Source organism: Parus major, chromosome 1A (assembly GCF_001522545.3).
Source record: "Parus major isolate Abel chromosome 1A, Parus_major1.1, whole genome shotgun sequence".
NCBI lineage: Eukaryota > Metazoa > Chordata > Aves > Passeriformes > Paridae > Parus > Parus major.
This window is the reverse complement of record NC_031773.1, coordinates 31,906,029-31,932,495: the sequence shown is the minus strand read 5'-3', so window position 1 is coordinate 31,932,495 and position 26,467 is coordinate 31,906,029. Positions and strand designations below refer to the sequence as shown.

Genomic DNA, 26,467 nt, shown 5'->3' with positions numbered 1-26,467 from the left:
GCCCCGCAGCCCCGACACTGCCCCGCAGACCCCACACTGCCCCACAGACCCCCACAGACTCCTCACACCCCACACTGCCCCACAGACCCCTCACACCCCACACTACCCCGCAGCCGCGGGTGAGGTCGGTCCCGCGCTCCGGCAGCAGCGGCATCGAGCGCCCCCTGGCGGCCAGCGGCCAGCGGGCGTGGCGCCGCCTAGCGGTCGCCGCCCAGCGCGCTGCTGCGAGGCGCTGCGCTGACAGCCCGGACCGACACCGCCTCCCTGCCCTCCTCCTCCCTCCTTCAACTGTAAACAGCTTAAAGGAAATGATTCTAAATCCCCGAGAATTATAAAATAGATCCTGGCCTCTTGAAAATGCCAAGTATTTCAGTGTTCACCAAAATGTTATTATTTACTCTCATGTATTCATAAAGATTTGGAGGATATGCAAGTCCTGAGAGCCCAATAAAATATCACTGAGCATCCATGAAAGTGCTTTATTGCAGTTAATCAGATTTACTCTTTTATTGGTGATGCTTTGATTGCTATTTCTATTTACTCTGTACATTATAGCAATGCCCAGTAGTTCCAGTGGGAGGAGACCTCCTGGTGCCAGGTACCATATGCACACAAACCTTCCTGCACAAAGCTTACAGACCCCTAGAAGAATGGCTTATGAAGAATCAGTAAGGAAAAGGGCAAAGTCAAACTCATTGCAATTAACATGTTTGGTTTGGAGGTCTTTCACCCCACCTGCCAATTCCCTGGGTATAAAGAACGGATATAGGGAGAATGACAGTAACATTGGGACAGGTTCATATCTTTCCTCTGCTCTTTCTGTGGTGCATGCAAGCTCGGCCATAATCTTTAACAGGCTCAGGTGCCATGTTTATGTCTCTGATTTACTTAAGAGGAACAGCCAGAGCATGACAAGAAACACAGGAAGAAGTCCAGAGAAGGGCGATGTCATTGGTGAAGTGACTGGAGCACAAAGTGTCTGATGAGAAGTAGCTGAGGAAGCTGGGGTTGGTTAGCCTGGAGAAGAGAAGGCTCAGGAGTGATGTTATCACTCTCTTCAACTACCTGAAAGAAGGTTATAGCCAGATGGGGGTCAGCCTCTTCTCCCAGGCAGCTAACAGTAGGATGAGAGGACGCAGTCTGAAGTTACGTCAGGGGAGGTTTAGGTTGGGCATGAAGAAGAATTTCTTCACAGAAAAGGTGATTAGACATTGGAATGGGCTTCCCAAGGAGGTACCATGGTCTAGTTGACAAGTCAAAGGTTGGACTCAATGATCTCAGAGGTCTTTTCCAACCTAAAAGATTCTGTGAAAACACCGTTGTGGGAACAGAAGGCTGATGGTTTAAACTCCCATGCTACACATGCCTAGCTCTCTATAGGTTAAGCAAAGCCCTCATGCTGGTGCTGGAGGTACCTGCCTGAGGCCCAAGTGAGCCCAGCTGTACTAGCACAGTTCCTCACCTTGCCAGTGCTAGGGCCAGGTGGCCCGGGGACAGCAAAGCTAACACGACTCACATGTCTGAGCCACAGTGAGTGCCACAGCGCTGCACTTATACCACACACACTTACCACCCCCCATATCTTTATTGCAGTACTGCAATATGCCTCTTTGCTCTAGGACAGATGCTACATGAAGAGGTCAGACCACAACACACAGTTCAGGGAAGGAGACAATGCATTTACACATCACTGTTTGGGTTTATTTTGTTGGATTGCCCTGTTTTAAAAAACACATGCTGCTTGCTGTGCTGCCTGCAACACCTAGGACACTGTTGGCTCCTCCACAGTTGTCCCTGGGTACCATCAGAGCCCTTGGAGCCCCTTCACTGCACTTCACTCTTTAATAGAGTACATGGATCTTCCATCTGTCTGGCTCTCATAAGAAGGACACCATGCTCAACAATAACTTGTGTATCTTTTAAGTAAAGATAATACAAATACAGCAGTAACTATGTCATTAGCTGGGTTTCAGAAGCAGTTTTCTAGGACGCACATTTTAACTCCAGGGAAGTCTCCCGTTTAGGAGCCCTCTGTTGGCAAATATTAAGAAACTACCAGCTCTCAAAAGCTTCTATATTGTCCATTGTGGACATTCAGGAAACATAAGTTTGGGCCCAAAATTATTAGCTATAAAGTAACATAGGTGGTCTGTCAAATTTGTCCTTCGGAAATTACGAACTTTGTATGTACTCATGCTATGTTTTTTCAACCTCTGTCTGCAACTAGAAAAATTTCTTTGAGTGAAGAACAGCTTCAGAGGTTAAATTCTGATATTACCACGTCTTGATTTTAAGAGCAGTAGGGGAAACATCAAGGGTCTTGGGAGCTCGTAACACTACTGGCTTAAATTTTTCCATATTCAGTGTTTTTCCTGACAACACAGCTCCAGAATTCCTAAAATTACATGAGAATCCCAGCTCTCACAAGAAAAAACATGAAGTTTTAGCTCTTTACAAGTAAATTAAAAAAGCATTCACAAATTCTTAAGGGAAGGATCAGGAGTTTTTTCTTGCCCCAATAATAAGACCTTAGTAGTGTGAGGTTTCTACTTTTTTCCAATTTCCCTTCCCCCAGCCCAAAGTCTCTGGCCTCATTTGGAGGGCAGGAAACAAGAGATAGGCACACACTAGTCAGAGAGCCAGGCTCCCAGGCTCTTGTCAGAAATTCCTATGTCACTGGCAAAAGCAAAGAGCAAAAATATTGCTACACTAAAGAAGGCCAAACAAGCTAGAAAGAAGTAAAGGCCTGGGAGTCTAGTGTACTCAAGTGTTAAATTAACATTTTAATTTTTATCACTATTTGTTTTGTAAAGTTTTTTCAGTCCAACAATAAGTTTGAACAGTCGTTTTGCAATGGGTTTACTTGTTTATTTTGACACAAAGCAAACTATAATCAAATGTTTCCCTGACAAAACTTAGTGGAGTATTTTGTATGTATGTATATATATATATATATATATATATATATATATATATATATATANTATATATATATATATATATATATATATATATATATATATATATATACATATATATATTTCAGTTCTAACATTTGGATATTTACTTTTATATTTGGCTTTCGCTCACCTAAAGCTGCTGCCAGTCAGAGTCAGCAGACAGGACAGATCAACTCTCAGGAACTGCAGAAATAAAAGGTGTGGCCTAAAGAAAGAACCACATAAGCAAGTGTTTCAGTAGATCATGTCCTTCTGAATTTGCTTTCTAATCTGTCTTTCTGAACAATTATTTACTCCCTAGTCATCTTCCCTCAATACATTCTGTGCTAACACAAAAACCTTGGTCTTTCCTGTTCTCCACACTACACTTGGTGGCTTTAAGGGACTTTACAGTGTGCAGGTAATATCTCAGGTTTGTCATGATGTAAGCTAAAGTGCAGACAAAGGCAATGTTGAATAGCTTGTAAGAGATGTTTAATAAACCATTGTGAAGCTGCCAGCTGTGGCAGGAGACTGGAGTACAGGAAAACTTTTCAGCAGGGGCCTGATGACTGCTGGTTATTTATCATCGAAATAAGTAGGGAAGATTTCCAGTTCCTACTCCAATCCAAGATCTCTAATCCTGAAACTAGCACCCTTTGCAGTGCACAAAGTATTCTAACACTTATATACCTCACTACCTGGGCTGTTCTAGCCTCCCAACAGCCTGGGAGAACCATGAGGAGGCAGCCTTCAGCCATCAAAAAACCACACATCCTGTGAATATGCATTTGTGCTTTATAATGATATTTTTAGACAACTGCATGTTTCAATGCACCATACTGTATTTAAAGCATTAGGCACAAATTAGTAAAGGTAAGTGGCAAAAGCCTGGGAAAGGATAGTTTAGATTAGATATTAGGAAGAAATTCTTCACCGTGACTGGAGCAGGCTGTCCAGAGAAGTGGTGAACGTCACATCCCTGTAAGCGTTCAAGGCCAGGTTGAATAGGGCTCTGAACAACCTGGTCAAGTGGGAGGTGTCTCTGCCACAACAGAGGTTTTTTGAACTAGATGATCTTTAAGGTCTCTTCTACTCAAACTATTCTGTGATTCTATGAAATTTACTTTTAAAGAGAGATTTTACGCTCTGGATCTTCATGTGCTTGTACATCTGTTGATAATGCAAACTAGGTGTCATCAAAAGTTTGTGATTTGCTATTTGCTATTAAAATACCTTACAAAAGCTAACTGATGAGAATAAAATACTTTAATAATTAACAGCTAGGATAACCATAACCATAACCAAATTTAAGCTTCTCAAAGACTTAGAAGAGGAATAAAACATTCTAAATGAAATTAATTGCATTAACCTTAGAGGTCTATCAAGTACTGTAGCATGTAACTTGCATGCTTGTCAGCATTTATTCCCCCCCCTCCCCCCATACAATATTAGCTTCTCAATTACAGCCACAAAAATCTGAAGTATTAGACCTGAATTCCAACTCTACTTTCAAGACTCTCAATTAAAGCATGTTCCCCTTAGCTGCTTGTGCTGGAATGTGCAAACCAAATGGCAATCCTGTCTACTTTTAGGAAGTTTACACTGTGCCCTGATAAAAGAGGTAATTACTGCCATACCTTGTAATATTTAAATGGAACAACAGGAAACGTCAAGGTTTAAACTTGAAGTTAGTACTGCTATTAGAAAGGAGCCTAAACAGTGAAATTCAAAACCTTTTTGTTTTCTTGAATTTTACATATTCTTTTATACTGGATTTTGTTCTTAAACCCTTCCCAGAGCAACTGAAACTCCAGCTTATAAAAACCTTTCTGCAAAACGCACATAAAACATTTTCAAGTACTGGTTTGGCTCACATATGCTTTAGGATACTGTCAGATCCAGGTGTTTCAATGGCCCTTACTGATAGGAATGATCGTTAAAGCAGCCAGAGAAGTCACTAACTGGGGAGTCTATTCAGTGCTTCATAACATGAACTGCAGCAGTTGTCCCTGCACCTGCAGAGCCAGCAGGGCTGGAGGTGGCAGACGCCTGCCTGGGCACAACAAACATGACACACAACACGGCTGCTCAAGCTCGAGGGGTGCACAAGGCCCTCCCCAGTCCCACGGCTTCCTCACAGTGCCCACAGGCTAGCCCTCCTTCTCCTGTGAAATGAGGTTATGAGGTTATACAGTCCAGTCTACTGATGCTCCTGAGGCATCCTTTTCATATTTCTAGCTGTGAAGTTGCAGCAGCAACGCCTTCTATATTCCTCCTGTTAATGGTGAGAGTAGGGAAGGAAGAAGAAAAGTCTAAAGGCTGAGATCAGACAAAAGCCAGAGGAAAGCAGGAAAAGAGAATGAGCAGAAATGCTCATCTGCTCACACTGAGTCCCCCTCTGTGATACACAACTGACAAGCATTGCCTTACAGACTAATACCCTCCTTACTTTATCCTTAGGCTGCTTGGTGCTTAGGGAGGATAGTAAAATGGAAGGAGATTTCATTAATGTAGAGACAAGACATGCAAGCCTTGTGAACAAGACATTAAATGGGAAAAGTGAAACTGCAAAGAGACACAAAAAAGCAGCAACCCCAAGGCAGAGAAGAAACATGACAAGAAAGGAGTCTCCAATCCTGGGATGAAAGAGGATTCTTGGCTAAGGGCAGAAACCAGTGAGTCTCTAAGTCTTGCAAGTGCTCATATATCTATCATTTGCAGATTGCTTCCTAATAGTTAGGACTAGCAGTACTTCACAAAGGAAAGTAAATATAGGCCAATTGGGATTCCCCCCCCAACTCCTGCTCCTCCCAGATCTGATACACTAAAATAGTGCTGAGCTGCACTTTCATTTTCCCTGACTTGGCAGCCTGCCAACATACAGCACATTCCTTTTACGGCAGTGAGTTTATAACTACAACAGTCATAAACTATTCTTAAATGGGTCTTTTCCGAGAATCACCATCCTTTCAACATCTTGAAAAATTTCTCATCTTTTCCATTCCAGGCAGTCCTCTCCAGCAGAGCTGTAAAGATTTAATTGCTTCTGGTCCTCAGATGATGAGATACAAGTGTTCTGGAAATAACCTTTTTATTTAACAATTCCTACTGGCAAGACCAAAAGTTGAAAAAAATAAATATTAAAAACTTCTGGGTTACTGCTGTGAATAGAACTATCCAAGGGGTACCCCTAGCACTTGAAGACATGAAACCTATTTTTGCTATCAGGTTGGTTTGATTAGGTTTGTCTCCCTTTCTGCCACTATTTGCATTGTCAGGCTTACTAATACAGCAGAGATAACAAGCTTTCTATTCTATTTTTAATTTGGGACAAATCCCATGCATCATGTTAAATACAACTTCCTTTTATAGCAAGGAACAGAAGCCCTTCAACAGAAGTTTCTACCCTGCTTTTCTGAAACATCTTTTAGTTTTCAATAAAAAAACCCCAAAAACTAATTTTGAAGATTAAACAAATGCAGCATTTGGAATTGGCATTCTTTTAAATAGTGTTACACATTACTCTGTAACTCAGCAGACTTTTTCACACCTTACAAAGATTATTTGCCTGGGTAACAATGCACAATAGATACGTGACATGAGCAGTTAGTTTCTCTTAGGTAGAATATCTCATAAATGAAGCGAAGAGAAAGTCTCCAGCTAACTGGCATGACTTAACAGGACTTCAAAGCAACACAACAAAACAGTGCACTCTTTTCAGAAGAGCACCATCTCACTTGTTCCACAATGAGAGGCGTGCAAACCAGCCCTGCAGAGGTTTGTTTGCTGAGCGTGCACTCCCGACCCGTGTGGCACGCACAGACTGCGGGAGGGATGAAGGAAGCGGCCACTTCTGCTGCACAGAGAAAATGAATTCTCAGACATCACAGACCACATAAATTTGATGGCTGTCCTTTATGTTGCTACGTTTCTTTGTTGTAAGGAAATGCAGAAATGACACCTACTAGTCCACTGAAGGAGACAAAGTCCCTGAACACATCGGACCAAAAGAGTTGTGATTCCAGATATGGTTTTGTCCTCCAGTTTAATGAGCTCTCAGAGTAAAATCTGTACCAGGGAATAAAAACTCCCAACACTCCCTGCCACAGCAGGAAACTAAGGCATTCTCAATGGATGTCATGGAGTTATTACAGTGTATATGGGAAATAACCAACAAACAATCAATAGGTCTATTGCAAGCAGATTTTTAAGATATTTAAAACTCTTTTAATTGAAAAAGTGGTTAGTGCTAATATCTGCCTACGTGTATATGCAGATAATGTCCTTACAGATGCCTAACAACCCGCTAGGAAAATAAACTTCCAGGGCAAAAGATGCTTTTGTTTTGTTTGTGTCATTTCATTCATTCTGCATTCTTAGCACAAGCCATTTGAAAGCTGAATTACCTCCCTGTATTTGTATTATTTCCTACTTGAGAAAATAAAATTTTTAGATCAGTCTCTGAACCAGAACTATCTTGTATTTTGTAAAAATGTTTTTAAGTAAAGGGTTTATAAAATTTAGTTATGATTTCTCTGTCAGATAGTAATACTTCATCTCAGAGCAATTCAGGTGGTGGTTTCTTTTTTTATCATCCCAGCTGTTAGAAAAGCACTTCGAGTTAAAGACATCATAGCTGCCAATCTCTCTCCAGCAGTCTCCCTTAGATGGAAATTTTCCACGTGGCTTTCTATACAAGCCAGTACCGCTCCTCACCACCGAGCGGTGCCAGCTGCCTTTGGTACAGATCACACACTGCACAGCCCCGTGAGTTGTCCTTCAAACATCCTCAGCACACACAGCTCTACGCCTATGTCAACAGAACGAAAGCATCCTTTAAAAATGCAACTTTGATCACACAGATTGTGTCACGACGGTATGCAGAGCAGCCTTATGAATATACAAGAAAACCTCAGCCTTTTATCCAAAAATATTTTTTTAAAATTATACCATATAGAGGGTCAGACTTTGCACAAATAACAAACAAACAAACAAACAAACATAAAAGAATGCCTTATACAATGCAATAGGAACATTTATCATCCAAATACCAAAGAAGCCTTATGCAGCTGAAAACAACCCCAAACATCTAATACATAACAAAATAAAATACCATAAAGTAAAAGAGAAACTCCTAAGTCTTCTCTTGTCAAGGTTGTGCTTTTATTTTTATGAATAGCAGTGAGACGACACCACAGCAAGTAAGGAAAGTACAACCTAAGCTTTGAGTGAATACTGAATGTCAATGACTGAAAAGTGAGAGAACAAGGAAAACTGATTCTATCCTAACAGCAATAAATTTGATTCAAATATAAAGACCACTTGATTTTAAACCACTACCCAAATTTTCTGCCATTTAATAACCAGGATTATATGTACATCTACCTGTATTTAGGTAATTAAAGGGATAAAAACCATTTATTCAAGACTCTACTTCTTACAAGAAAAAATGTCATAGAGCCATAAAATCACAGAATGGGCTGAGTTGGAAGGGACTTCAAAGATCATCTGGTTCCAGCTCCTCTACCAAGGGCAGGGCCACCTTCCATTAGACCAGATTGCTCAAAGGCCCATCCAGTCTGACCTCAAACACTTCTAGGGATGGGGCATCCACTGCTGCTCTGGGCAACCTGTTCCAGTGCCTCACCACCCTCACAGTCAAGAATTGCTCTCTAATGTCTAACCTAAGCCTCCTCTCAGTTAAAAGCCAAATGGCCCCTTGTCCTGTCAGTCCTGGTCCTTGTGAAAAGTTCCTCTCCAGCTCTCTTGAAGCTCCATTTAGGTACTGGAAGGGGCTCTAAGGTCTCTCCAGAGCCTTCTCTTCTCCAGGCTGAACAAACCCAGTTCTCTCAGCCTGTCTTCATAGAAGAGATGCTCCAGCCTCTGAATACCTTCCAAAGACAAACGTTTTCAATGGAAAATATCATGTGGAATCTCTGAGCTGAATTGTGATTTTCATTCCGGTGCAGTTTAAAAGTCCATAAACACAGCATTTAATTTTTTTAATTAGCTAAATGTAGTTACACTGTCTGTGCCACAAAAGCAGCTGCACTTTTAGGCATCCTAAAGTTATTCTTCAAATCTTGAACAAAAGAAGTATTAATTCTAGCAAAAATTGCTTAAATTATTTCCCTTCTCTTCAATTCTATTTGAAGTGTCCAAAACACAAAAGTGTCTCTTCCACATCTTTTAATTGACTGAAAATATATATTCAACTTTACATTTTTTTCAATCCACATTTCCCGGTCCTAAATGCATTCAAAAGGCAAAAATACTCATCCTATGAGTATTTATGAATCCTCCAGCTGGACTTACAATAACCATGCAAAACCTTTCCTGCAGGGCAAAAAGCACTTACCTTAGGAAGAAAACCCCATAAATATTTTCTCCTGCTCTGCTAAAGCAGACTTACAGCAGTGCTAGGCTTAGCAGCAGCCACACAGGCATGCGTGGAACACCCCCTTCCCCTCTTCCCTCAACCTTCGGCTACTTTCATGGCTTTGTAATTTAGCTTTCCTCTGGATCAATAGCCTAAGATAAATGTTGATGTTTTCTTTGCATAATCTGTCCCTAAAAGTGACATCTGTTCCACTTCCTTCAGCAGAGGCAGCAGCAGGCACCCACAGGCAGCCCCCCCGCCACAGACTGCTGTCAGGAACTTCATTAAGCATTGCCCCAAAATGCAGTTTGTTTCTGTCCTACTTGGACTCGCACTCTAAAAAAAGAAAATCCTGCACTTAAACCATCAGGGCCCATCTTTCCCATCTTGGTCTTGATATTTCACACCACCCTGAGACATCAGAAATTCCTCAGCAACTCAGCCATGTCCCCAGAGCATCCTCACCCCAGCACAGGGCCCTTCTCCTATGGTTCACTTCAGCACATCTCAGTGAGGGCCCTCAGCATCCCCAGTCAGGATAAAACAGTGAAGCTCTATGTCCATCTGAAGTATTTTTGAAATAATAATTACTGACTAGAATTCTAATACATTTGTTCAGTATGTTATTTTTATAGCCTTGGCATGTATGCACAAATTCACATTCTCTTACAGTTTTCTATATGTTTGAAAATTCTCTGTAGTTGCTCAGCAAAACAAATAAGAAAATTAATAACCCATAATCTATAATCAGTTAAGCCCATCTGCAAATTTCACACTTTGTAACCCAATACAAAGAAAATAAATGCAACACATCTTATTATCAGGTTGGAAATAGGACTTTTTAAGAAACAGCACAGGCAATTGCCTGAAGTAGTTACAGTGACTACTTTCAAACTTGAAATCTGTTGTGCAGACCTTGCTCTGCACAAAAATTGTCACTAGAGCTGCCAAAACTCCTTTTTCTTTTTCTTTTTCTTAGAAATCTTTATCAAAGTCTATCAAGCTTTCCATCTCATTCTTAGGAACTACACCTCAGGTACTTTAGCTGCATAAATATGAGACTATCAGAAATTAGGCATACTGATGTTGATCACTATATTCCAGGATGGAGCTGTCCTGTGTGCCTGAAATGTTTCCCTGAGGTTGCTCTTCCTCTTCTGACAAATTAGGAAATTTATTCTAAGTGTTTGGGAAACAAGGAGAGGAAATTGTTCAGAAAAGAGAATGTACCTTCAAAGATTTTCGAAAGATTTTTGCCTTTACAAAATCTCAAGAGGAAGAGGATAATATCCATTTTTAAAAAGGAAGAAAAGACTGACTGGTGAATTACATGGCCATAGATATATCTTCAATACACAGAAAGCTTTTGAAACAATATACTAAACAATCCATAAGCAGGCAGTGAAAATTAGAAAGCAGTAAGCCATCATGATGGGCTTGCCAGAATCTAACCCCATAACTAACATACTTTCCTTCTTTCCTTGTACTCTACAGACAGAAGGAAAGCAGCAAATCAAACAGACCTCAAATATAAAATACTTCTAGACAAAGCAAATTGGAAAAGCACTTTTCTTTTGGATCAAGGTCCTATACCACAGGTGCAGACCTGCTTGAATAAACACACTTGCTCAGTACTTCTACTGACCAGGGCCAAAACCCATCAAGTAGCACTACCAAAATTGCAGAGACACCAGCCTGCAGGGAGTGTGAAACACCCCTGAAGAGCTGAGCAGAACTCAAGATGGATTTAATAGATTGCAGAAATTGTCAAAAACCAGCAAGATAAAATTCAATACAGCCAAATACAAAGAATCACATTTGGACTTTAAAAGAAAACTTCAAATGCATAAGACAATCAAAAGTAAGAATGCCAGACTAGCGGCAGTACAGCAGAAAAGGTTGTAAAGATTACAGTCACAATAAATTGAGCCAACAGTGTGAAATTATTAGAAAAAAATAAAGAGTAACAATCTGGAGTTTATTAAAAAGAGAAACATAATACATAACAGGAGGGACTGGGGAGGAAGTCTGATCTGCTCAGTAGCAGTGAGGTATCAGTTGGAAAATGCTTCTGGTTTGGGGTGTAGGACAAAGACAGTCAAGGAAAGCCCAGAGGAGAAGTAAAAACAAAAAGAGTGGTTCAGAAAGCCAAATCCCTGCAAAAATTTTTGAGCACTGGGTTTGTTTAGTCTACAAGAGTGATTGTGGAAATGGGATAATACTCTGAAAATCTTCCTCTCATCCAAAATAGCATTACATCACTCATCTATTACACTGTCTTTATTACTGGCACAGTTATTACCTGACTGTCATTAGAGCAAAATGTACTGCTCTATAATTCGTATGTAACAGAGCAACAAAAAGGGCTTGTTTTTCCCCAGACAGCTACTGTATTTCACATTTTAAGTCTTCACAGGAAGAGACTAGAGTCTTGCAAAATATCTACTGTAATTCTTCCCAGTGTGATTCAACAACTGGTAGAATAAATTGGTACAAACCAGCACCTCTCAAGTTCAGAGGCAAGTAGCAAAGCTGCCTTTTATTTTTGAATGAGGGATGCCAGGTAGCAGTTTATAGATACCAAGAGCATATGGTGGGTCCTTTTCCCAGTGAGGCCCTAATTTGCTACAAGGTCTTGTCCCTTCTGTGAGCTTGCCTTTAAGTAAAAGCAGGAGTACACAGAACAAGCACTACACAAACAATCTGGTTTCTCCCATGAAAAGAGATGTTAAGAGGTGTGCTGCCAGCACAGTGTATTTTTCCACCGCGTACACACAATTTCTGATGACACACTGATTTTAATTCTGAAAAAAAAAAGAAAAAAAAAAAAAAAGAAGATACAGTCTAAAAGTACATAGCAGTTAAACATTAAGGCTTTGACCAACAGGGCTGATTTTCCTTTTCTGCAGCCATTCAAAAGCAGAGACAATAAAGCTACAGAAAAACCAAATAATTTTATTTGTGGAGCTTCTGAATTTGCATCTAAGGGCTGTAACTTCACACAGTTGACTGATTCACCTCTATTTTTCCACCTGGCCTTGAGCTGGCAGCCAAAGCAACTGCTCCTGTTTTATTCCCACCACTCTCTCACATTTGTGCTATGGCTGGCAGTGCTGTTGGTGTGCAGGAGTGAAAGCCCAACAAATCTGACCTGCAAGCCTCAGTTTCAGCATTGTGCAGACTGGATCAGTGCACTACTAAATCACCCATTAGTATAAATGCAACTTGAACTCAGTGTAAGCTCTGACTGTTCATCATCAGGATGCAGCAGGATGGATATGCATTGGGTTTATATTTAATATCAAGCTTCCTCTCAGCAGCAGGATGGTGACAATCTGACCCAGGCAGCAAAGCCTGCTTGTATATTCAACCATTTTTCTTAGCCAACTGAGCAACTTTATATAAAGCCACTGCTTGCTCTTGAACCAGCTGCAAGAAAGCCAAGGCCAGACTCACTGTGCTGCACAAACTGAAAGAGACATCTATGCGGCTCCCACCCACCAACCCACCTTGAAGGTCCTCAGAGTTGTTAAAGTCACCTACATTCTCTGTGCAGGCAGCTGGAACAGCCTTGCCTGCGGATTTCCCTGAGAACCACATACTGGGGAACGGAGAGGAACAAGAACAGGGCAACCCCTCAGCCAGAAGGAACGCTTTGTGGGCTGTTTCCTTTTGGCAACGACTGGCACAGATCACTTCCCCAGGAAGCTGCTAAGGTTCCATGTGTTGAATTTTTTTTTCCATTTTCATTGTGTGGTGGGAGTGAAAGTGGTGGCATTTGGCAGCCACATTCCATCAGCGCTATTGTTATTCCCTGGTAGTAGGGATTTGTTTTCCATCAGGTGAAACGCAAAGGCGTTGTCCCCTTTTGGAAGAACACAGAGTTAAAGAGACCCATGGGGAAATATTTCCAAATGCCATGCATGACATTACTCTTAAAATTTCTTGGATGAGGTTACACTTCCCAACAAAACAATGTGTGAGCACGCTATGTACATTTCACTAAGCTGCTGCCCACAGTTCAAAGAAATCATCACTCCTGATGTTCAGATGCTACTGAAAGGAAAAAGCAAACTGGGGACCTCTGCAGAAGTCCTGTCCTTAGATTTTGTCTGTGCAACACTCAAAAGCTGACTCATGTTTAAATCCAAAACCTTCTGGAAATAAAGAAGTACTTATGCTATTAATTATTCTACAAAACAATGCTAAACTATAAGTCTGTGAGGACAGCAAAACTGTGTTAGTACCTTATAAGTGTAAGTATTGTTCTTGCCTGTTTTGGGCTAGTATCGTTCAATTCCTCAGATCTTAAAGTCCTTATTGCAAAAAGCCTCTTTATTCCCAGTTCCAGTTGCTAGATTGTGTGGTTTCCAGATAATGCTGTGTTGAGGTTGCTAAATGAGAACCAGAAGGCTGGAGCTAAGCAGATAAATTATAATTTCCAATTACCTCACCATAAATGGGGTTCCCAAAGAATTCTTCTACCCTATTTTCATGCAAAAAATACCGATCAGCATCCTCACACACTAAAGACACAAAAATCCTTGCTAAAATACACAATGACATTCTTCAATTTCTGGTAGAAGTTAATAAAGCAATATGTGTTTCCTTCCTTTTCTTAAGTGGTTAGTTGAAAATTAATTTTAAAACACTGCTAGTTGGTTATACATTCACTAATTTCCATAGAGAAGGACTTAAATCTTTAGTTTTGTGGTTTTTTTAAAAGCTAGTACATATTAATAGCTCACTGAGAACCAAAGATTCTTCTGAGGGAAATGAAGCCTCTGAAAAGGTAACAATAATTCCTACCAAAGCAAGGTGAATAAGGGAAGGGAAAATTAACGTGTCACTTCTTACTCTATGAGGCAACAAAAAAAGTGCCCCAAAAGCTCTCGGGTTTTTTGCTGTTCTGTTTAAAAGACCTCTGTCTTGTGTGGAGAAAGTAACCTTGAAATAACTCCATGTAAGGATGTGAGAGCTCCCAAGCAAGAAACACCCTATTTCTGTCTGGCCTTGCGGTTTGTTCCAAAATAAGCATACCAACTTCAGAGTTACTCAGACAAAGATAAATCCACACCTGACTTTATCTGACAGTAATTCCTAATTACAATGCCATAAACACATCAGGAATTTGAAGGTCCATTTTTGTTGGGGTCTTTTGGCTAAGGAACCCTTACGCTAGAGCTAGACCCAGCTATAATTAGGCCAATGTTTATCCCACTTTCCTATCAGTTAAAGCCTCTATAGCTTAAGTTCATACATAGCTTTGGTGCTGCCCAAACTGCAGTTTTAAACAAACAAAAAGGATAATAATAAAAAGGGGGAAAGAAGGTCATATTCCCTACCTATGACTAATATAATGCTGCGTGTAGCTTAAGAGTTGCTCTGTAATGAGGACACACTCACTTGAATTATGCAGCTCAACAAAGCTATCTTCAAATTGGATGGCTTTGCTGCATTGCTGGCTTGTAGCAATGCCAGTCAGATGCAGACAGGCAGACTTCTTAACCTTCTGTCTGAGAAGATTAAATCCTTAACAGAGAATTCTCTTCTCTTCCCCTACTGACTCTTACTATCCCATCTTTTAAAACAAGTAACAAAAGCACTGTTAACAACCGACCTAATAGAGAAATTCTGTTTTCTGGCATTTCTAAGGTAATAAATAGGCTGGATCTCCAATGATACAGACACAAGTATCAGCTTACAAAGCTGACAAAACATGAGTAGGTAAACAAGATCCTCCCATACCTTCATAAATAACAGGGCAAAGGACCAAATACCTCTCTCACGTGCAAGCTGGCCCTTACCAAACAGCTGTAAGGAATTCATATTGTATGTACAAACAAAAAATAAGAAATTCTCACAGCATGTACTGACATAAACATCTGAATTAACTAACCCCTGTGCGAGCGTGTAATTGCTACCACTTGGAAAAATGAGCAAGGTCATTCAGTCAAAAGACTTTATTTTTGTCTAGGATCAACTGCTTTATATGGCTTTGCTACCAAATATAGAAACATTAGCCCATCTACAAAGGCACTATTTTTAAAGATTGCGCCTTTAGAAGAAAAATGGGATTGTTTTTCCTCCTAAAAGATCTTTCCAAATGTGTATTATTAAGATCCAAGACACATCGGATGGGAAAAGGACTGACTAACCACATTCTGGACTGAACTGTATATTGTTTAACTCTGCTAATTTTACTGCTTTTAACAAAGCAATGCAGAACTTTTTTTAAAAAAATTCCTTTTTTAATGTCAGAACTCTAGGATTATTTAGTAACTCTGGTTAAGTTGCTAACCATATTTAATTCCCTACATTATTTGTAAAAGACAGTTGAGAAATACTGTTCTAAAATAAGCCATGTCTAAAGCGAGGCAGGCGATTCTTTTAGAAACTATGAGCAAACGTCTGATTAAGATGACAAGCCACATGGAAACTACTCCCAGAATCAGACTCAAAGGGCACTGTTACCAACCAAATTTGGCAGACAAGGATTCGTGACGAACTGCAAAGGCACGCAGCAACGTAACAAAAAGTTGGGAATCATCAGCAAATAAGACAGAAAGCACTTGTGTCTACTCAGCAAGGGCAAGAACACAGGCAGGACAAATTCTAAGCATTAAATTCTGGATTCAGATGAGTGGCATTGTGCCATAGTGGGAGTGGAGATGGCTGTTCCATTTACAGGTGACTTGCCAGAAGCAAGCTGTATGAGTAAGGAAAAGAATCTGGCTATTGCAGATTTCTCATTCTGACTTCTATCTGTCCAGAGAGCACATCTTCAGAACCGTTTCAGTAGTAACAACACAGAAAGAGCTAAAAGCATGGCATACATAATGTAAGGCTCTATACTTCCCTAAAAGCTGGTCAGAAGACTTTGAGAGACTACCTTACAGCATTTATCACTAGGTAACAGCTGACATCCGGCCTTATCTGTAGATAACTACTTTTAGATTTGGCATTTTTAATACACAGCTATGCTTGTTTAGGATTACTGCACTTTTTAGTGCAGTCAGGACTACTGACTTTTTAGTCTTGGTGCTAAGAGGGTGATGACTGAAAATTCAGTTCAAGCAGGAAAGACAGCATTTATAGCTAATTTGTCAAATACTACAGGAAGCTTAATTAAGTCTCATTTCTGTTCCCAGGAATATTACGATGCACCAAGTACAGCTACATCTACCCGGCCAGGGGACAGTAAGAAATAAACTGTACTTTATCCTTTGCATCGATTGTATCTGTCAGAAGAATAACGCCAAACCAACCTAGTCAGCGAAAACACTGAGCTTCCTTGGAAAAACACAACCAAATCGCGAGCTCATTTGAGAAGTTTAAGCTCCTTTTTTGACCCAGCGCTGCACAATTTACCGAGCTGGGGATAGCGGCTGAACCGAACTCATTAGGCGCTCGGTCAAGCGCTGCTTCCCCGAGCCAGCTATTCCGCCGTGCACCCCGTTTGAGCCGGGAGCTCCAGTCGGCGCAGGACACCCGGAGCCAGGGGCTGCGCCAGGGTCCAGGCGCTGCGGCGGCCGCAGGAGCGGCTCGGCCAGGATGCGGCCGGGATGCGGGGGCGACGAGCGCTGTCAGGGGCTCGCTCCGTGACACGAGCACCGACCCGAGCGATCTCCGACCCCAGCCCCGCTCTCGGCCGCCAGCAGGGCCGGCGGGGTCCCCCTCAGCGGCGACCCGCTCCCCTCCGCTCCCGCCGCCGCCCCGGCAGGTGCGGCCCGGCCCGGCCCGGCCCCCCGCGCCGCCGGGGCCGCTCCTCCCCTCGCCCCCGCCGCAGCCCCCGGCCCGCCCTCCCCGCGGCACGGCAGCGGGGCCGGTGTGGAGGCGGGGGCCGGGCGCTGCTCCTACCTGCGGCTCCTACCTGCGGCTCCTGCGGCGGCCGCCAGCGCCAGGCAGAGCGCGGGGAGCAGCGGCGGCGGCGCAGCGCGCATGGGAGCGGCCCGAGGGAGCGAGCGAGCGGCCCCGGCCCCCCCGCCCCGCGGGAGCGCAGTGACGGGCCCGCCGCCCGGGGAGCATGACGGGAAATTCCTGGGCACCGGCGGCCAACGCCAAATATGAACATGGAGCCGGGAGACTCCCGCCGCACGCCCGGCACGACCCGGCAGCACGGGGAGGCGGCCAGCACCCTGTCCCGTCCCGCCGCCGAGGCACGGCCGAAGCGCCTTCTCCTAAAGGCTTAAAGGGTGCGCTTCGGACAGGCCGACGAAGCGGCTCCTCGCCCCTTTAAAGAGACGTTCCCGCGGTTGTAGGGAGAGCCCCGGCCGGAGTGCCGTGCCCCTCAGCTGCCTGCCCGGCGCCGGCCGGGAGCGGGGCCAGCGCTCTCAGCCCCCACGGCTCCGGCCCACGGCTCCCAGCCGGAGCCCGCTCCCGACTTCAGCACCGGCCGCGAAACCAGGACAGCGCCCAGTGCCCACCGTGCCCAGCTGCCAAAACGGAGGGAACTGAACGAAATCCAACCTCTTCCTCCTCCTCCTCCCCTTCCCCACGCGACGCGAATATGTATGCGGGGCAACTGACTGTAAATAATGGACATACACCCCTTTCTTTGTTCCTCCTACCCCCCCAAACCTTCAACCTGTCATTAAAACAATTCTAAAGCAGTCTAAGATAATGACAAGAAAAAAAGCCAATCTCTTCTCTAATCTATCAACACCCCTTTGATGACTCTTTGTATCTCAAAATACAAGGAAGAGGCTGAAAGCACAAGGTTATGGCCCTTCACCGCTGCCCTTTGGCAGGGGAGACAACATGGCACGTCCATGACTTACGAATCAAGGTAATGTCTCTGCACTCCCCGTGTACAGAATCAGGACGAAAGTCAAGCTGAGAGTTAAGTGAAACTCAGCTGTGTATGCCAGCTCACAGCAGCACCTGTTCACATTCGAACAAATACTAAAAATTAATTCGGTGGCTGTAACAAATTAATCTCCCCCTCCGCCCCCAGATGAGAAAAGCATTTGAGTCAGAGACACCCAAATATCTAGAAGGTGAGACACATATAAAAACCCCTAATAAACCTTTAATTCGAGTCTGGTTTGGTTTTTTGTTGGTTTTTACAGGATAGGGTGACAAGTTACAACAAACATCTGATTTTTCTCAAATGTTCAGATATTATACATATTCCCCTGTCTTGCAGGAAGGGATATCGGTCAACTTAACAGTTTAATGTAAAATAAGCTGCATAATAGTACATATTACAATTAAAATGTACAGTGTTTACAAGAAATATATCTTAGAAGCAAGATAGATGCATTTGCATCGAGGCGACCTTTTAAAATGCCACAGCTATTTTTACATTCACTCTTGCAACAGGTCACAAGATGGGGTCACTAAGGTCAGGTTAACAAATCACTATGATGCACATCAAATACAACAAAATTAGTTTATATACATATATATAATACATATACATGTATATTATACATATACATATATGTATATAATAAAACTCATCAAAAATCTACCAGACCTGGCACAATCCACTTACCCATCAAAAATATGTACTTGTCCTTGGTAAGTAGAATTCTGCATGGCTGATTATATATTATATATACTCATTCATTAGCATCTGAGACATAAAACCGAGGATTTAAAATTTTTCGGTTAACAAACTCTCCAATAATAAACATGGTGCCCACAAAAGCACAAAGGTAAGGCACAATAGGATTTCCTGTTGCAGAATAGTGTGCATCATGTTTACTTAACCGTAAGAAAAACGTGCATTATTTGTGCAAGTTCATGCTGCAGATCCATCATATCTACAAAGTAAAGTGAGTTTCAGTAAAATTTGTGGGACTGGTGTGCTTCCAGTCTCACCTCCTACAGGATGTCCAGCTGGATAACTAGGTAAAACTGTTGTAGGAGTGGGGATTAGTAAAGCCAATAATCTTAGATTTGCAACTAAGCTTCTCAGCAACAATTTTGTACTTCTAGGTAAACATTAGTAAATTGACAAGCTTGGAATCACAAGATTTACTGTCAGCTGCACTTGCTTGCATGAGCCAAAATTGTTGCAAGGAAGTATGTACCTTTAAAAATTTTAACAGATAAATGGTTCGTTAAAATATGTTATAATGTACTGGGAACATCGCTTAATCCAATGGTATTTTGTCACAGCCCTGACACTTGTAATAATAAATACAGCTTTTCACAAAATATTTTTCCAGTATCTGCCAATTGCTTCTTTATTGCTCACAAATTTGAATTCATTACAATTGGTATCAGACCTTTCACACAAAATCAGTCAGGTATTTTATATAAAACCTATAAAAGATATTTAACCTGTATCCAACACTTTTAGGTATTTGGCCTCTTGTCATGGTACAGCCAAAACCATATAAAACAATAGGTTTTGAATAAAATAGGAAGCTTATTTGCTGCTTCGATGCAGACATCTTCACGGAACACAACCCTTTTTGCCACCACCAGCATTTACATTTATATACAAAATCCAGTACATCCGCAATCAGTTCATCTTCCCTCACATTGATATGAAACCACTAATGCCAAATTCACTTTCCCCATACCCCAGCTGCAGAAAAAGATTCTTATACAGCAACAAAAAACTAATATTGACTGAATTTTTTTTTTTTTTAACTTATTTAACCATCAGGAACTGTAGGTTGCTTGTTACAAAATACCCACAAGATTATTTCACAGGAAACTATGGAAATACAGGAAGTCTTCTTTTCTCCATGCTTTTGTATTATCAAAAACACTTCTTGGTGCAAAAATACGTCACCACATCTGCAAATGTATAATGAAATCGGTATTCCTCATGCAAAACTTAAATGCATCGGTTTACTATAGCCCCGGAAAACTTTGTGAAGCAAGTTTTTTTTCTTTTTTGTCAGCTCAGTATTACTGCCTCATTGCTAAGTCCCTTTGGAAACAAGACTTCTGGAACGTTCAAACTTTTATTTAATTCTTTAAAGTATTACATAGAAAAAGCACTAAAAAAGGAAGACGGCAGCCAAACAGGAACATTCCTGTTGCAAGTAACAGTCCTAGCAGTTGTAGAAAGTTTTCTCAGGAACTTCCCTGAGAATTAGTTGTGCCTGTCCGAAGACGCAGATGTGACATAGAGTTCATGTGTTTGTTTGATGGCTTCAGTGGAGTGTTACAAGTAAGAGCCTGGGGAAAACGATGATGATACCGATCTAGTCGCAGGTATTTTACTGTTACCAGCTTTCCTGTGAGGCAAAGAAATAGGAAAAGAGAAACCTTCCAGTTCAGTATTATTGCATTTTGCTTCAGGATGTAAAACACAAATATGTCATTACATCAAAATTACTTTACTTTTTTTTTTTTTCCTGTTTTTACTGCTCAATACTTTAGATACAAAACATTTCAACATTTAAAAGAATTCCAACTACACCCATCTTCTGCACCCACGGGTAATTTCTGCCCATGTTTATAATAAAACTCCCATTCCTTACCATCAAACCAAGAGCCATGTAATGCCTTGAAAGCCTTTCCAGCATACTCCGGGGAGAGACACTTGACATATACACAGCCCTAAGTAAGAGAGAGAGGGGTTTGGGTTTTTTGCAAGTCTCGCTGAAAAGGATGAACACAAAGTATTAAGATGTTACTGGAAAGTCACTCACCTCACGTGAATTTTTGTCTACGGCAATATGAACAATTCCATCATTATCACTACATTTCTCCAAGATTGCTTCTTGAATTGCTAGATGCCAGTGATCACCTATTTCCCTAGGCAAACAATGAAAGATTTCATGGATTACATAATTTTTTAAACATTCACAACATTCTCATACTTCTCCACTGAGTCTGGTTTCTCTGTAACTTGCCATAATTTTCTGGTAAATACCTCAGGACAGATTAAGTACTTTTCCTATTGAATACACTGCAAATTTGCTCCTACAGCCCACTTTAGAAAATTCAACCCTACAAATCAAAAGGCAAAACTTCTGTTTTTGGGGTGGGGTGTTGTCCTAAAATGGGCTTACACAAGTGATGCTTAGACTGATAGTTAAAAAAAATTTCTGCCTTGCAGAGTAAATGTCTGGAACACACAACAAAGTCTGCTGCTGTGATGTGAGCGTTCACAATGTACAAGTGAACAAGTTGGACAAGTTGTTCCCTTGATATGAGTCCTCCCCGACTTTTGGCAGTAGAAAGATGATTATTTGCTGTGATAACATTAATAAAAACAAATTAACTGGTATATTCCCACATGATTCTCAAGACAAGAAAAAAAGACTGGTTTCATGGGGCTGCTTCTAACAGCTGCTAGTGTATTGCTGAAAAGAATTCAGCAATTACTGTCAGTATACAGTCACTTAAAGATCAGCTAAAACTAATTTTGTTAAACATACCTTGCACTCACAGCAAAAGTCAAAACAATACTTGACAATCTAATCACAGACACTGGTACATTCTGTGCTTTAGGTGGCCAGTGGAAGTATTCATCCCTTTCAGTTCTGGGACAAGAACATAAGCCTCCTTCCACTAATGACACAAGCAGATTAATAATACAGTTTGTCTTGCACTTTGGATTACTGTTTGTGTTTTCTTTGAGATAACTCCAAGGGTATGATAAGAACAATTTCCTTAAGCAATTGTCCTCTCAAAGCCAGCTCACAGAAGAATGCACTAGGGAATACAATATGGAACTGGATGAAGTATCCCACTATGAATGTAATCCAGCAGTCCAGTAATGGAGCTAGGTCAACTTCCAAAAGAAAAGGTCTACAAAAAGTCAGTGTATTAAAAGTCACAATGTTCAAAATAGCTGACTGGATATAAGCACTAAAGACAAGTGTCAAAACACAACAACTCCTACTCTATAAATGTGGGGGCTTTTTAATGCACCTGCTGGGCATGGACTGGGTCAATACTGAAAACCAGTGAAGCTTACAGCAAAGATATAGGCTAAAAAGGGAGCTTTCTCTGACAAAAATAACACCTCAGTAATTAGTTCCATTAACAGCAGACATTTTGAACTGCTAACATTGTGCAACAACATACCAATAAATATTACAGTGAAGCTTCAGGAATGGACTTTTTCAGTACCACTCACACTAACCTATAACTAATATAGCTCACAAAGTCTTCTTTAAAGCAAGGACAATAAGGATGTTTATATCACTTAAAAATATCATGCAAATCCCATGTTTTATTTAGTACTCCTACAGGAGGATCAGCAGTTTGCTTCAAGAACAACACCTAAACCTTCAGTGTTGTTCCCCCTACAGCAACCTGAAAATTATTATAGAAGCCACAGAAGCTAGTGTCTTCAACCAGTCATTAAGTCTTAAAGCCTTGAGAAAAGGTTTTTAGAGTACTTCTCTAGGCTAGGGGTAACACTGTCTTCAGCTACATTAACTTACACCTCTTCAGTTAATAAGGAAAGGAACTAATTAAGTGTGGCTAGAAAAAAGGCTGAAGAAATACATCCAAACTTTGCCATTATTTGTGTCCATACTCTGGTGTCCTCCCCTATTTCCTGTACTAATCAACAGGTTTTATTTTCCACTCAACTTCTTATATTCTTCAGTCCCAAGTAGCATCTCACATTACCCTGTAAGACATAGCATCTGCATTTTTCCCTTGTATAATCATATTAAAGAACAATTTACTCCAGAGAAGTTACTGGAGTCCCTGTATCTCTTCACAGTGGACAAAGAAACTTTCAAGATTAGACAGGATTATCTGGCATAACATATGTGTTAGTTCTCAACTCCTACCATGATCTACTCCAGAGCCAAAGGGAATATAACAGAATAGCAGAGGCAGATGAAGATTTAAAAGACTACAAAAAATTAATTATTTTTCCTTAACTCCTGACACATGAAACAAGGCTTGTTACTTATTCATACACAGTACATACTTCAGAATTTTGAGAATTACATGATCATTACAAGCCAGTACACAGCACTAATTTGTTCCCAGAACAAAAATCCGTTTGCTTCAAAATTAGGCAGTCACAGTACCATAAAGTAATAAGTGATTTAAATTCAGCCTTTTAAATGCAAACTCTGTGCAAGCTCCAAATACTCCAGAATATTTAACAACACTTTAAAAACTTACTTGTCAGGCCACGAGTCTCTTCTGTCAGATGATACAATTGAACATTTACAAATTTAATTAATGGAGAAAGATCAGTCATTGCTCCAAACAGTTTGGCTATATACCACATCCTTCAAGAAGTGATCCAAAAACACACAGCAACACAATGAAGGACGGAAGACAAACAGTTAAGATTTTTTATGTCTTCTCATAGATGTTAAGAGAAACACCTTTTTTTTTTACAACCTGTTGGTTATTTTTTAACATGTTCATGTTTCTTCACTTCTTCCAAACCCCACTCAGAGGTAAGAAATGGACTCTTCCAAAGGAATGAAGAAATACAGATAGATAACTGATTTTACTTACATAACTGGATCAAACATATTGCGAATCTTTAGACATGGTGTCAAGCTGTTTGGTGGTGAATTTCTTCTATCTAGATGAAATGCTAAAAAAAAAATAAATTAAATACTAATTATTGACAAGCATAATAGCATTGAGTTAAGAAATGTCAACTTTATGCTTTAATACCTTTCTAGTTTTACTCAGAAGAAAGTTTCCTTCCTATATGATAGAATTCAAGCAAATTAAGTTTTTCAGTCTTCCACCACACTGAATAAAACATACCATATTTAGCTGAGTTTTTTATACTTAAAACTTCTACATTTAAGGCACTCTCTAATAACCAAGCCACATGGAAGGAATTCAGCTTATTTAAAAAAAATACCATATACTTGAAAAGAAAGGATATGCACTACATCTCCATGAAAAGACAGATATACATAACACCTGGAGTAAATTTTTGGAACTGGAAGTTAACAATACAAATCTAAATATGCCTGATCGATTTTCATTTCTTCCATTTTTGGGACAATTTGCTGCCCACCTGGCTAATAAACAGGGAAACCTTAAGATGGATGTTGCATTGCATCTGTAGTGCAGTAATATGTCAAGAATGCTCTATAAGGACAGGGCTTTTGTAGCCCTAAATGATCACACATGATCAGAAGCTTCTAAAAATCTAAAATGAAACATACCAGAAGAGAAAACAGATGTAAGAAGAAAAATGAAATTCAAAAAAATAACAGAGTAACTCAAAGCTGAATTGTGCCATGAAATACCTTCTGAAATCCTAAAAGCAATATTAACTTCTCTGAAGTTCACAAATTCTACTTGTGGGAGTCACAAGAGAAGACTGTACCATGAGAAAAGGAATCAACGAGCATTTCAGATTCAGATAGGGCAGCTCCATATGCCTTGAGAAGGGCTAACAAAGCAGCAAGCGAAAGGGGGTAGCCTACTAAAACAGCTTTCAAGGCTTGAAGGAAGTTTTACTTTGAAGATTGAGGTAAGTAGATTCAAAAGTTTAAACATAAGGTTAAAAATCTCAACAAGAAAAAATGACATTCCAAACTGCTGCTAATGCTTCTCCTTTGCAGTCCCTACTTCAGAAAAATGTGACATATTCAAGATGTTACATTCAAAGGGTCAAAAGTCTCTGTATTGGGCAGATGTCTTGTGATTCTTATTGCCGATCTTTTAAAATTTTGAAATTACATCTAAAATATATGAACACTGCTGCTCTTCTGTATGCCACCCAAACAAAAAACATGTCACACAGGCAAAATTAAGTCATGTGAAAGATGCTGCTTGTGAAAGACAAGCACTAACCAAGAGAAAATTCACTGGAGATACAACATAGAAAACCTGCTTCTTATGTAAATTCCCAAGACAAATAAAATACAATTACCAACTGAAAATTAGAAAAGGTAGCATCAAATTCTAATATCAAGCCTACTGCAAGTTCCCCAAATAACTAAAAACGTTCTTATTAAGAATACACATGCACACAGAGTGCAAGTCACCAACACCTGTCTGTTTTTCTCTTGGGAACAGCTTTCTAAATATGCTGGTGACACTGCATCTACCTCTGAGCTTCCTACAGTTTAAGGACAAGTCCTTTTTCAATAGCACATGGTTTTGTAAAGTTTTTTGTCCCTTATTAAAAATTATACATAGGGTATACAACAAAAACTTTACAGAACTAAGCAACATTGAAAAATATGTGGACTTACCTTACTCATGGAGGTTGGCTCCAGCAGATCAAGGGTGGGGTGAAATGTCACCAGCATATTGTACACTGGGGCACCACACCATACTGGAGAAGGTGGTCTGGGGTAGCCTAGTCATGGACCTGGACCTGGAAAGGTGTGGGGTTGAGGAAATTATGTGCTGATTGTTTATAACTAGGTTTATTCAGCACATGGTTTTAATCTAAGGATAACAAATGGTGAGGTTATTTGCAGAGATCCTGGACCCAGAGGATCTACATTTCTGAAAGCTTTTTATGAACTAAATAAAAAATCCATACTGAGATTTATGGAAGCAGCTACACCACTGAGCTAAAGTAACTAAATGGGAGATTCACCCTTTAGTGTAGTTACCTATATAAACCAAGCTTTGTCTGTTCCAGTTTCTAATAACTCTGATGTCCTTTTGACTGGAAGATCTCAGGTGTTTACTGAGATAACTTCAGCCAGAGCCTAGCACCAGCACAAGACTAAACTGCTTCTAACAATGTAACATCCTACTGGTAGAGATGTGTGCCCAGAGCAGTGCAGCATATGAAAATAAAGAAGTCTCTCTTTTCTCAAAAAAACTTCAAAATCATGGTAAACCAAAAAAATAATCTTTGCAACTTAGATGGAGCGTCTCATGTATAAGGGAAAAAAATTACCGTGGAAATCGGTGAGGTGTGAAATTAAGGCTAGAACAATAATAAGCCTTAGTATGTATACCAGAAATGGTACCAAAAAGAGAGCTTAGAGAAGACACTGGCAAGTTAATGCTGTACCTACACAACAAAACTGAAAATAGGATAGTTAACTGATATCTCTTGAACTTCGTTACATGAAGTAAGAACTGATTCTCCCCCTCCCCCAAGAGGAAGTTTCACTGACAAAGCTATTCAGAATACAGTACTGATTATTTGAAAAGTTACATTGGTGTGAGCATACAAAATATTCATGATAAGGGCATAAGAAGACATCCTTGCAGGAAAACAGTCTAAGCTGCACACTGGTTAACTATGTATCTCACA

At 40.6% G+C, this 26,467-nt stretch overlaps 2 protein-coding genes across 13 annotated transcripts in view; both read right to left on the bottom strand.

Moving 5' to 3' along the window:
• Positions 1 to 17,969, bottom strand: part of MSRB3 (methionine sulfoxide reductase B3) — a 79,451-nt gene extending 61,482 nt beyond the window's left edge. The window contains exon 1 of one of the 11 annotated variants that reach the window (XM_033514835.1): positions 17,195 to 17,969. In XM_033514835.1, coding sequence (XP_033370726.1) covers positions 17,195 to 17,395 — 201 coding nt within the window. In that variant the 5' untranslated portion in view covers positions 17,396 to 17,969. Of the gene's footprint in view, positions 1 to 106; positions 173 to 3,090; positions 3,307 to 17,181 lie in introns of those variants that run through there. The other 10 variants (XM_033514836.1, XM_019006665.2, XM_033514833.1 and 7 more) reach the window with 10 other exon arrangements.
• Positions 17,970 to 18,332: 363 nt separating this feature from the next.
• LEMD3 (LEM domain containing 3) overlaps positions 18,333 to 26,467 on the bottom strand; it is a 42,464-nt gene continuing 34,329 nt past the window's right edge. Inside the window, exons 10-14 of one of the 2 annotated variants that reach the window (XR_004497711.1) lie at positions 25,443 to 25,567; positions 23,734 to 23,815; positions 20,943 to 21,048; positions 20,772 to 20,850; positions 18,333 to 20,525 (exon numbers count right to left, since the gene is read on the bottom strand). Coding sequence is in view for 1 of the 2 variants with exons in the window: in XM_015628679.3 (XP_015484165.1) it covers positions 20,362 to 20,525; positions 20,772 to 20,850; positions 20,943 to 21,048; positions 23,734 to 23,815 (431 nt within the window). In the remaining variant the exon portion in view is untranslated. The remainder of the gene's footprint in view (positions 20,526 to 20,771; positions 20,851 to 20,942; positions 21,049 to 23,733; positions 23,816 to 25,442; positions 25,568 to 26,467) is intronic. The other variant, XM_015628679.3, reaches the window with a different exon arrangement.